Raw genomic sequence first — 12,865 nt, forward strand, 5'->3', positions numbered from 1 at the left:
AGGACCTCTAAGAGGTAGAGTCATAACCCATGCGCAAAAAGACTAAGTTTTAATTTGGTTGACATATGCTAACACAGTAGTTTAACTCGTTCTTTCTAGCCACTAAGAAAGTACAAGTAAATATTTGGCTTGTTTTACTCATTAGCTACCAAAGAATATAGACTCCATTAAGCTGATGGCTAAATCATCAACCTGTTGCTATAGGACACGAATATCTAAACTAGAAATGGTTATGTTGCATGCCAGTATTCATTCTAGTTAAGGGACTAATATTTTTTAAATGACATAAGTGTAAAACATTCACAATAGACAGAAATGAGTGAAAAGCTTGTAAAAATGTGTAATTTTGAGAAGAAACCCAATATTTACTTTGCATTTCATCTGGTATGTGGTTCAGCTTTTACTTAAAATGACAAACTACTCTGTTTCAATAAGTTCAGCACTTAAGCAGTCACTAGGACAAATTTCACAGTTATTCTAATTATGGTAATACTGTTCACAGCATTATTAGATTACTCTAGAATTAATATCAGGTTCATTTTGAATTATCCAAGAAAAAATGTATTAGTGCTTACTTATACATTATTTTTGACCCTCAAACGTTAATAGCTGTCAGAGCACTTGTGTCTAAATAAATTTCGGCTGCTTAAAGAACCGACAAAACCACCGTCCCAGCAAAGAAGGCAAACATTTAAAGGACAAAAATAAATTGTCATTATTAATGGTATTAAAATAATGTGCCATCAACAGGCTGTTGCTAATTTGTAACAATGTGATTGGCAGAGAAAATTTCTACAAATTTGGATTATCTGTTTTTTCATAAGAAAGAGCTTTATTAAATGAAAGTGTATATAACAATGTGAAATAATGCTTAGTAAAGTATTCCTAAGTAGACAAACTACTGTAATATTGGTTAAGAATTGGTAGGGACTTACTTTATTAGAAATAAATGGCTTAAAACACTTGACATTTCTTTCTTTCAAAGCAAATTCGGTTTCCCACTTACATCATGCTTATGTAATAAAAATATTTAATAACCTATTTTTTTCGTAGATAGTAATGCAATTTAACTTAAACACTTATTGATACAGAAAAATTGTTTTGATTCAAATCAGAGGATTACTTAAAAATACTTTTTTTTGTAATCTGTCTCCCATAGAAATATTTGATGAATTCATGACATGCAAAAGCTCTAATAGCCACTCCTTCCTATAATTTGGATCACTCTTGGTAAATAGGAAATAAATGTCCACTTATAATTAATTATATAGGCAATATTAGTATGTAAAATATTTTAAAATCTTACAATAAAGTCTAACAGAGTGTTTTAATATAATATCTATTTGGGAAACTGATTGCAAGCTTTCTCTCAAATTTCTTAAAGTGGAAGTTTTTGTCCACATAGCCATGTAGGTCAAAATTGCCGGTGCTTTATGTAGTATGTTCATTTATCTGTTTGTAATTAACTGTAAACGTACAAAGTCCATTGACGGTTTAGGGTAAAAATCTATCCTTATTGTTAATTCTGGGAAGCAGTAGTTCCATCCTTTTCTGAGGTCTTGAATATTCATCTTATTCTATAATTACGGAGGGTAAAGAAGAATGTAAAAAATGACGTCTGGGAATACCATGCCCCAGTTTACTCAGCCCCACCTATTTCACCCACCTGCAAACATAAACAGAGCAGGTGTGGTCCAGGCAAACGCAGAGTTGTCAGTGTTAAGGCAAATAAATGGCCTAGCACCTCAGTTCTCTTTTTGGTGTTTGCTTCTGTATTTAAATGTGTTTGAGGTTTTCAACGTCCCCAGAACATTGGCTGTTAAGAGGCGGAAAACGTACAATTTATAGCAGATGGGTACAGCCTTTCCTGGCAGTGCTGCTGAAATGGGATCAATCAACAACACTTCATGCTCCATTTGTCCAAAAGAAACCCACCTGGGGAAACCCTGTGGAACTGTGCCTATTAGGGAAACACCTTAACATGTTTTTTAAAATAAAAAATCACCAGTTGGCATTCATCAGGAAGAAACCGGTTTCTCCATTAACCCTCTCCCACTTGCGTTTCTCTTATCTTTTTTTTTTTCTTCATGTTTTGAACCATGATCCTTTATTCTCTTTACTTATAAAAGATACAGCCCAGGGAAGACACACAGAATGCTCACCCATAAGGCTTAGGCTTTCAAAGTTCTTTCTCCCTAATTTTTGATCTTATCTTTCTGCAGACCTTATTTGGCAAACACCTTACTCCTCTCTTTTCATTTTCCATCTGCCCATGCTGCCTTCTTTTTGATTTTCCTGGACTTCTTCCTCTCCTTAATTTTAGAGTGTGTTAGGCTGGGAGGAAGCATTATGAGTTGGGGCAACCTTCACTGCTCAGTACACCTAAGACCAGACAGAGTGAGTTTTGGGGGGAAGATGAGGTCAAAGCCAGGTGCTCTGGAGGTACTGCAGTGGCCTTGACTTAATAACTTTTCTTTGTCTGATTCCTGAAACTTTTCTAGGTGTAAAGTGGATATCTCGGCACTCCCTCTGAAGCAAGCCAACTGCCTGGAGCTGCCGCTGGACAGCTGTCTGGGATCTCTCCTTATGTTAGTCACACTTACGCCTTGTGCGGGGGTCTCCGTCTCTGATCTGTGTGTCTGTCCATTAGCAGACCCCAGCGAAAGAAAGCAGATCACCCAACGATATGTGAGTGTTTTACCTTGTTGTGCACTCCCCTTCCTCCCCACCTTCTCTGTTAAAACAAAGCCTTTATTAAAACAAAATGTCTGAATTGAAAAACTGCATCAAAAGAGATCTTTGTCCCGAGTTTCAGTGTATGTCATAAAACAAGACATCAGACTTAGGGGTTAATGCATTAGTGAAAAGGTGGCAGTAGAATTAGAGCTGGTCTTGCTCTTTTAAAAGCCAACAAGGTATTCTGAATTTTTAGCTTTTAGCAAGTCTTTGGAGAATGTTGAAATCCTCAGGGAAGCAGACTCCTGCTTAGCCGGTCTGTGTGTGTAAATAGGACTTTTAATGTAAGTTCACAAATAACTTTACCAGCCATTAATGTTTGCAGTGCTGTGGATATGTTTGCAGGACTTCTTAGGATCAAGTGAGAGCCTGCTCATGCCTTTTCAAGCAATAGCACTAGGTGGACATGAAGGACCGCTGACCTCAGGATGATAAGAGCAGTGTGTGATTTCTGCCTAAGTAGTTGCGATGTGCCTAACAGCCCACTCAGCATTTTTAAATGAAATGGCTGTGTCCTCTTTATTTATTTTTTGTACCCTGGCTTTCTAGGTGCCTTTATTTGCGTTCTGCTTTTATCCTATCTTCTTTATAAATCGATTATGTTTATTTTAGTGCCACACAGGGAAGGCACGTTTTAGGAAAGTGGCATGGAAATGAAGCAAAGATGAATCCTTATTCAATGGCAATACCATTCTCAGCATAAACTTTAGTGTCTTCAGAATCCTTCACTGTGTAGATGTATTGATTAATTGAATAATTCTTTATCTTCGGGAGTGCATGACCTAGCCACATAGCTCATTGTCAATGCAGATTGCGCATGTGAGCTTGGCATACTGTGAAGGAGGTTTGACACAACTCACTATTAACATTCTCTCTGATTAGGTAAGCAAATTAAAATTTAATGGTGAAAAATAAAACTTTCCCCCAAGCTTTCCAACGGATAAGTTGAAAAATTTATCAAATTCATGAGGAGTTCTGTATATTTATAAAGTAACACTAGATACCGCCTGCTTTAAAGAATGCTGTAGGAATTGAGGAGTAGTCATCGAAAAGACTTGAAGAAGCTATGATTAAAATAGAAATATTGAGTGCTTCTTCAGCTAGCAAGCTGGCCAGCACGTTGAGGGAACAAATGCTGTTTCAAAGCACAAGTTACAGCCCCCTGGATTTGTGTTTTAGATTGGAAAAACAGATTATCTTAAAAGGCATTTCCACTTCTAAATTGTAAAAGCACTTCATTCACATGCGTTCTCTTAGTTTAAAAACTAATTATTTTGTTTGTTTAGGTTGAAATACAGAGGAGAAAACTTTCAAATGTTTGTAGGAACGATGCATATTAGACAAACTGTTCTTAAGCTTGTGTTATTCTACCTGAAATGCCTAAATAGCAAGTATTTTAGTAGCCTTTTATAGATCCTTGGGGTCTATCACAGGTTTTTGACTATCTAATGACAGAAATAGCATATCCGAAGGTTTTGAGGCAGTATCTTTTTCAGTAGACGTGTTCTGGAGAACAGAGTTTATCTGCTGGTCTCTTTCATGCACAATTTCTTAAGGATATCATGAATATAAACATCCAAATATTGCTATATGTGTTTAAGAATGATGAGTAGATATATTCAGACTTCAGCTCATGCAAACTCAAGACTAAAGTAAATATGATTCCAGGATGATTATAGATGCTCAATCTGTAATTCAATGAACTAGCCAAAACATAAACCAGAAAATTCATTCTGTTTCCGCCCCAACTCTCTTTCCAGTGCTAATAGTCTATGATGGGTCCAAGTTTAATCCTCTGGTATCCATGAAGTTTGTACTAACAAGGTCAGAATAATGTTGTGTTTTAGAGTGATTTAAAAGTTGCATTAATGAGAAAAAACGGGGGAAAAGATTATCAGTGTAATTCTACCCACACATTTTCCTGGTGGGATATCTATGCTATCACCAGGGGGCGATGTTAAAAGTGGATTATGTGTGCTTCTAATTGGTTTATTTTAAAGCTGTAGTTAATTCTCAGTCACTTTTCTTTTAATCTGGCTGCTAAAAGTACCTAACTGTCCTGTTAACTTATATAATATATTTTGGGGAATTTGTTTTTAAAGATTTCATGAGAAAAAGGAAGATAAATCTAGTATGTACTTCTTATAGGACTTGATGACATTAAATAGTGTATTAAAAAGCTATTTTCATTTGTTATTTCCTTTTCAACCCTCAGTGCTTACAGAACTCCCTGAAAGACATGAAAGATGTTGGCATTTTACAAGTGAAAGTTTTAAAGGCAGCAGATCTCTTAGCAGCTGATTTCTCAGGTACAGAACATTTTCATTTTCCAATTCATCTTTATTTATGTCTTGCTTTGAAACAATCCCCTGGAAAGCAAATGCTTAATAAGTATATGTATGTATATAATAGTCATGATCCTTCAAATAGAGTCATAGCAAAAAAGAGGCAGACTTGAGCAATTTCTTTCACATAATGTACCTTTTTTACACAGTTATTTCTTTTAAATGAGTTTACACTGATTCGGTAAAACTCAAGTCTATTGAGCTTCAGAAATCTTTGTGGATTATAAGTCATGACTTCTTTATTTGGGAAATTAAGATTTTGGCCAAGCTTTTCTATGTAACTTCAAACTACAGTGATTAGACTTCTCGCCTTTCCTCTCCGCTGCGTTGTCTGCTGAATGGTTCGCATGGATCATAAATCTGAGCTGGAAGTCAGATCTGGCTGGCACCTCATTGTAACAATGACCAGAGCCTAGGCCCTGGGACTACTTTGTGGTTGACATTGTCTTATAGGAAGTTTCTCTTGGTGCTTCTCTAACTTGAACTTTTAGAAAGAGGCCAACACAGACATGCTTTGTGCTGAATTATGCTCTGGCGCACGTAGAGTAATCCAGACACGCCAGTGTCTGACAGCGGCTCCCCACTCATTGCCAAATTACCCCCTTGTGCTGACTAACAATTTAGCCGCCTCCATGACAGATGCTATTTGCCAAGTAAATTGATGAATACAAAGAGTATTCTACAGCATGGTTCTATCTATTGATTCAGGATTGCATAGTTTTTAAAAAATACATATCTCATATTTTTAGAATGTGGACTACTCTTTTTTCTTCCTTCTAGACAGGAACAATTTCACTATATTTGTACAACCTCTAAATTTCTGAGACTTGAGTTTGAGAAAGCTGAACTGCTGGAAAAGAGAACTTTAATTTTAAGCACATTATGTTACAGAATTTTTTGGAAATATAAACTTAGTTGATTAAAAAAAAAAAATGTTCCCCTCACCCTGCTAAAAAATGAAGCAATAGAAATGACTACTCTATAAGATGATCCTGGCCAGCGAGAAGTTCCAAAAATGGTTTTGGGGTCAAATAGAAGATATAATTTTTGAGGCTTGTAGGTGAAGTACTCAGATGATTTACTTTTTTTTCTTTTTTTTTTCTTTTTTTTTTTTTTTTTTTTTTTGAGACAGAGTCCTACTCTGTCACCCAGTCTGGAGTGCGGTGGCATGAGCTCTGCTCACTGCAACCTCTGCCTCCTGGCTTCAAGCTGTTCTCCTGCCTCAGCCTCCTGAGTAGCTGGGATTACAGACATGTGCCACCACATGGGGTTAAGTTTTGTGTTTTTAGTAGAGACGGGGTTTTACCTTGTTGGTCAGGCTGGTCTTGAACTCCTGACCTTGGGTGATCTGGGATCACTTGAGGCCTTGGCCTCCCAAAGTGCTGGGATTACAGGCGTGAGCCACTGCACCTGGCCTCAGGATTACTCTTAATATTCACTAGTGTTGTTGCAAATGTTTATAATCTCATGTTAAGGCCTTTTTCTTTTTACTTATATTTTATGAAAACGGTCAGCATTTCACATATGCCTTTTACATTGTTGGCTCTGTCATCCCTACAGCACATTTATAATTGCCTACCAGTTTTCCAGAGATAATTATTTTTACTTCCATCTAATCATTTACATGCAGCACTTTTTGAATGCACAACTGTTGTTCTCTAGGGAAATGTCTCCAGCTCCAAGAACTTTAAATGCCTTCCAGCATTAAAAAAAATTCTTTCTGCAAGTTGCATATATATATTTTATCTCCAGCAACTAATTGTAATGCATTAAAAGTATTTTTTGAAGGCTTGTTTACAAAAACATCTATATGTGAAAACCTGCATCCTCCTTCTTTTTTTTCCAAGATGGAGCCTTGCTCTGTCACCGAGGCTGGAGTACAGTGGTGCCATCTTGGCTCACTGCAACCTCTACCTATTGGCTTTAAGCGATTCTCCTGCCCCAGCCTCCCTAGTAGTTGAGATTACAGATGCCTACCACCCCACCTGGCTAATGGAAACTTTTGAAAAATGTAATTTGGTTAACCTGTCCTATCAAGTACCTCCATAAACCCCCTAAAACTAGTTTTTGTAAAGACTGTTTTAAGCCAGTGTATCATCTTCAAAGAGTATTTTGACTATTAAAGTGAAGAGGAGTGAGTACCTGAAGAAAGAGTCTTTGTAAATATGGAAGAAGAATTTGGGGAGAAATGTTTTTATTTTGTTTTATATTTAAGGTATTCAGTAGACAGTTTTGGAGTGGATGAAGAGAAGTACCAACAAATTCCCATAACAAAAAGCAGTAGTTAGAAATGAAATAATGCTGTGTGTGATTCGACTGAATGCCCTGGTGTTTTACTATTCTTGCATTTATGAGAAAATTATTGCTATTGTGAACTGAGGAAAAGTGATTTGTCATTAGCTAAACATGTGTTTAGACCGTAATGATCTTTGTTTTTAGAACTGAATTTCACAGTCTGTGTTCTTTATACATCATCAGGCTCCTGTGTGAATCCCCCACAGGGTTTCAACCAAGGCACTGCTTTAGGGCTACAAAATGGACAGTTATAATTTAATTTCTCTATGTTAAAAAAGAAATGGATTCAGATTATGGCGAGGTAACAATGAATACCTCTAAGAGGTTAGCGATCGTATCCTATAGTGGGGATCAGGTATTATTGCTGTTATCATTATTGCTATCAATTCAAAGTATGTAGTAAAAAATAAAACAGTCCTCAACAGTGTCATTGGATCAGGACCAGAAAAACTACCCATATTTGTCAGTGCCAGGAATATTGAAGAAATAAGTAACTATTTCTACTCTGTACTCTGCATTTTCCAGGTATATAGGAAATGAGTATAAGTATAAACTTAACTTTATAAATGAGCATTCATTTATTGCAATTGCTCAGGGAGTAAAGCATTTACCTACAAATTTCTTAAAAATGCATTTACCCTGGATAACCAGGGACAATCTCTAAAGAACGATGGTCATATTCGACATGGTGCAAAAGGGAACCTTTCATTCTTTCAGTTCTTTCATCATGTTTTTACTTTGTGGTAATTGCATGTTTCTAAAAACAACATGACATAACCACAATAACTGATGCTTTAATTTAGCTTCACCTAGGGTTCAGGAATCCTGATAAGGCAAAAGTCCATGGGGATTGGTCTCAGCAGGAGTCCATACAGAGGTCATAGTTCCTGTCTGCAGTGCACAGGGACATTACCCCTTGGGAGGAAGAGTGAATGCATATGGTAAACTGTGTTGTCAGTAGTCTCCTGACTTTAAAGCTATCCATCTCTTTTCGAATAACAATTAGAAAAAGAAAATATGGGTCATTCAAGCCACTGGGATCAAATTGGAAGGTTATTCCTTGTGAGTTGTTATTGATGTTATGATTATATAGTCATAACAAGAAGTTAAATTTTGTAAAAATTGAATACTCATTACTGTTAGTATTTTAGAACATTAGGATAAAATATATATACACTAAAGTAAATTTGTTTCTCATAAAATTGTTTTATCTATAAAGGAAAATAGTGTATACATTTTCGAATGTGTTAAAAGATATAAGTAAGCCTATGGGTATGTGCATTACCAGTGTTATGATATTTACAAATGATAAAGGCTTTAATTCTCTAATGTATAAAAAGTTATATTTAATTTTTTAAATTATGCTTTTATAAATATGCTATTTTATTATGTTTATATTATATATTATATAGCATTTTATAAATATGCTATTATTGTGATTAAAGCTATCTATTAATAAATTTAAATGTATAAATATCTTGTCATTTTTTAGTTTCTGACATTTGTATATAAGAAAGAATACTTTATTAAAAGAATCTTAAGTAATCTAACTTCCCTTGGAGCCAATCTCTCTAAAACTGGTGGAAGATATTTTTTCTCAAGTCTATGCCATCGTTAGACATGGATAGCCATAAGCAGTTATTCTAGTAGAAGAGCCTGTCAAATATTTTTTAAGGAATTTGCTTCACAAATACCTTGTGCCCAGCGTAACCTAACATTTTTAAGTAATAGGTGATGCAGCCTGATGTCATTACTTTTGTAGTAAACCAGGCCACAGCCTTGATTCATGAAACAAGTGATAAATTGTACTTGGAGGCTCAAGGTGAATAGCTGTGTGTAGTAATGTTTGACGAGACCGACATATTTCACTCAGCTACTGCTAGTCTTAAAACTTAGGTACTTTAAGAAGAAAATAACCCACATTCTAATGATTAACTGAGAAAGAGAAACATTTTATTCTGGACAGTGCTGAGAAATGGACAATGTAGCAGGTTTCATAGCTACAGTAGAGGCCCAGATAGAAAGTGGTGGTATAGGCTCCCCAGGGGCACATCTGATCATAAATTAATACTGTTGAAAGAAAATGCAAAGTTAATCTCATATACTGTAAAAAGAGAATATAGTAAACAATGGGTTAATGGGAAAATGGTTAAAGAATTGAAATGTTTTTCAGTCCAGATTGTAACACCTCTCAGTAGACATGACGACACCTATCTTACCCATTGAGAGAGATCAGCCAATGAAGAGTAGAAAATTGTATTGGTATGCTCAGCACATGTGTGCAGATTGTTCAGAGTAGGCTTATTATAATTGATAGAATGCTGCTGAAAGCTGCCAGAATTGTAATGTATGGGGGTCAATTCAGCACCCAGAATTGAAACCATCATGGCCACCATTGACCTATGCATATGCCAAGATTCCACACCAGTTCAATGATTCTTCCTTAGAATTCTTAGAATCCAAATGTGGTTTCATACAGCTACCTTCCTGTTACTTAAGCTTTCTCTTTATTGATTTTATTTTCTAAAATAATTATTGTAAGTTACTTCCTTCCCCATAAAGGATGTTCCAAAGGCAAGAGACCATTCTTCAGTCTCTTTCTGCTTCACACTCATGGCCCTTACCCTGTTCCTCCCAGGATGCCCCCTGCCCATTCAGAATCCTGGCTTAATAGGGGAGCTAGAAACGTATGGGAGTTTTCTTCAACTCCCCAAGCCAAGAGTAGCAACAAAGCAATCAGAGCAGCCTTCTACGCCTGGCTTGGTGTGGGAGGATATGAAGTGACGTAACAGCACAAAACAACACAATGCAGTATAGGCTTCAGTATCCTCTCTTTTTATAGCACAATTCTATGGTTTAATCCATTCTCACATTGCTATAAAGAAATTCCTGTGGCTGGATTATTTATAAAAACAAGAGGTTCAATTGGCTCACGGTTCTGCAGGCTCCGCAGGAAGCATGGCAGCTTCTGCTTCTTGGGAGGCCTCAGGGAGCTTTTACTCCTGGTGGAAGGCAAAGCAGGAGCAGTGGAGCGGGAATCTTACATGGCAGGAGCATGACCAGTGGGATGAGGGATGCTACGCACTTTTAAATAATCAGATCTCCTTAGAACTCTCTCAGGAGGTAGCACCAAGGGGTGGTGCTAAACCATTCATGAAGGATCCACCTCCATGATTTAATCACCTACAGGGCCTTACCTCCAAGGGATTACACCTGGACATGAGATTTAGGTAGGAACATAGATCAAAACCTTATCACTCATCTTCGTTTTTTATATTTCCATTATTCTAATAATCTATATGTGATGATGAGAAGCTAGGGAATTATCAGGAGGCAATGGAGGAACAAAACTAGAAATATCATCTTGACTCACAGTTTGGAGTTGCTTACCTTCCATAGTCTCATGGGGATTTTTATTTCACCTTTGAGACCTTTTTGGCACTCTGCCGTAAAAACAAACCAACCAATGAACAAAAGAAACAGCCACCAATCATGAAAAGTTTCCAAATATATCTGGATCCTCTTGATTTCTTGATAATAAGGGTGTCACTTGGACCCTTTTCTGTTTCCATTGTTAATAAATGAAATAACTCCCAAATTAGCATACTGTCAAAATATCTATCATAGAAAAAATAAACATGTTTCCATGCAAGAAATCCAGGGTATTAGAAAGGATCCTTATTTAATAAGCATGTTAGGGACTGTAGCAATTGCCTGATCCAGGAGAATAAAGATGCATTTAATTCCAGAACCTTCTGTTTCTTTCCAGGGAACCGGAAATCGCTTCCTTTACCACTTTTTAAGTATTTCTCAACTTCAGGAAAGTCAGCCTGGGGATAGTGCTAGTAACTGACAACAGATATTAATTGAGCACCACACTTGGTGAGCGACACACCCTTAGGGAGCTTGTGATCCCTAAGAGAAGGCTTAATCCTCACTCTACCCTCTCTCCTCTACTGCAGGACATCAGGTGTAGGGGGTGGTGTGCAGCTTTGAGATAGATGGAGACCTTCTTCAAAATCAGGGGGCGGCAGTTCCAGTTCACTGTTTCCTTGGCTATGCCATTAGGAGGAGCTCTTGGTCTGTCCCACACACAGATTTGAGCTATAACTGCAATAAAGTATTCCATTCCTTGGGTAGGTGCATGAGCCTTTTCTATGGGTCCTGGACTCAGCCTTAACTAAGTGAATGTCCAGTTCAATGATTTCTTCATTGAAGATAAAAATTAATGCCTATATTTTTGCCTTTTGTTTTTATGGTAGCCGCCTCTCATTTTAGTCTCTATGTATAATGATATGGAAGCCATATAGAAGCCACACAGAGACTCGTGTGTTATTCTCAGTTATCCCACATACTGGCCTTAGGCTCACTCTAAGCCTCTGTGTCCTCCTGGGTATTTTAAGGGTTACATCAAATTCTAAATGAATTTGCTTAATATATATTTTGTGCTTAATTAATGTTTTTCTCATTCTTTATGAAATGCATTATATTACAGTATATTTGATACATGAATAATTGTATAGGTTATTGTTTTGTTGACATATTGCTTATAATTTTCCTAATTTTAGATTGTCAGACGTATAAACTGATAACCACTTTTATCTCTTCAGCCACTTTTAGAAATCTAGTTACCACTCTAAGATGTTTCTTTTTGCTTCTATTTCTATTGCCTGCTTAAAATGAAGACAAAAAATGTGCTTCATGGAAGAGAAATTCTCACAGTGAACTACTTTAGTGCTCTAATTCCACATTTTGATAATCTCAATGTTAGTATAAAATAGCTTAGTGTGTTCATCTTTTTTGTTGTTGTTATACAAAAAGGTGCTATGGTTAAACTCTTGACCGAAATAGGGCACTTAGACCCCACATTAGAGAGTAAAAATGTTTCTGCCTTGTACTATATACTGAGTTTTGAGTTGTTTCTGTAAATTATTATAGTGACTACAAGTTTTTTATATTGCTGTTTTTGTTTTGAAACATAAGACTGCTTGTGTCAGAAGAGGAATAGTCTAACAGTTATTGTTCACTGAATTTTAAACCACATGCCCATATTATGGTTTCATTTAATTGTCTGTCTCTTCAAGCTGTATCCATAGCAATACTTCGTCTCTTAAAGATGCCCTATTTTCAAAGGGATGACTATAATTGCAATTTCTAGAAAGCTCAGTAGTCGTGATTGAATGTTTTTAATTTGCATGAGATCCTCGTGGATAGCTAAGCCCAAATCAAGACCAACTTTTGAAAAACACATGAAAAACTACATAAATCTGCCTCTGGCAGGCTGTCTGCTTCATCTGCTTGCCAGAGGACATGGACTGTAGTCAATGCAAAGTTTGGGAATATATGGAAGACTTAGTGGTTTCTAACTTAATGGTACCATGAGGGTGGATGAATTCAGTTCATTTGTGGCATCCTGAGAGTTAAGGGAAGGAATCACTTCCATGTTAATGAATGGGCTCTTGCTAACATTTTAATTTATTTAGCAAATA

At 36.5% G+C, this 12,865-nt stretch overlaps 1 protein-coding gene across 17 annotated transcripts in view; it reads left to right on the plus strand.

Annotated features, from left to right (window-relative positions):
• The window catches only part of MCTP2 (multiple C2 and transmembrane domain containing 2), a 279,413-nt gene that overhangs the window by 149,615 nt on the left and 116,933 nt on the right, over window positions 1–12,865 (plus strand). For all 17 annotated transcript variants that reach the window (XM_074400075.1, XM_074400073.1, XM_074400064.1 and 14 more), the window contains 2 exons: window positions 2,502–2,688; window positions 4,952–5,045. In XM_074400075.1, the coding sequence (XP_074256176.1) occupies window positions 2,502–2,688; window positions 4,952–5,045 (281 nt within the window). The remainder of the gene's footprint in view (window positions 1–2,501; window positions 2,689–4,951; window positions 5,046–12,865) is intronic.

This window comes from Saimiri boliviensis, chromosome 5 (genome assembly GCF_048565385.1).
Source record: "Saimiri boliviensis isolate mSaiBol1 chromosome 5, mSaiBol1.pri, whole genome shotgun sequence".
Classification (NCBI taxonomy): domain Eukaryota; kingdom Metazoa; phylum Chordata; class Mammalia; order Primates; family Cebidae; genus Saimiri; species Saimiri boliviensis.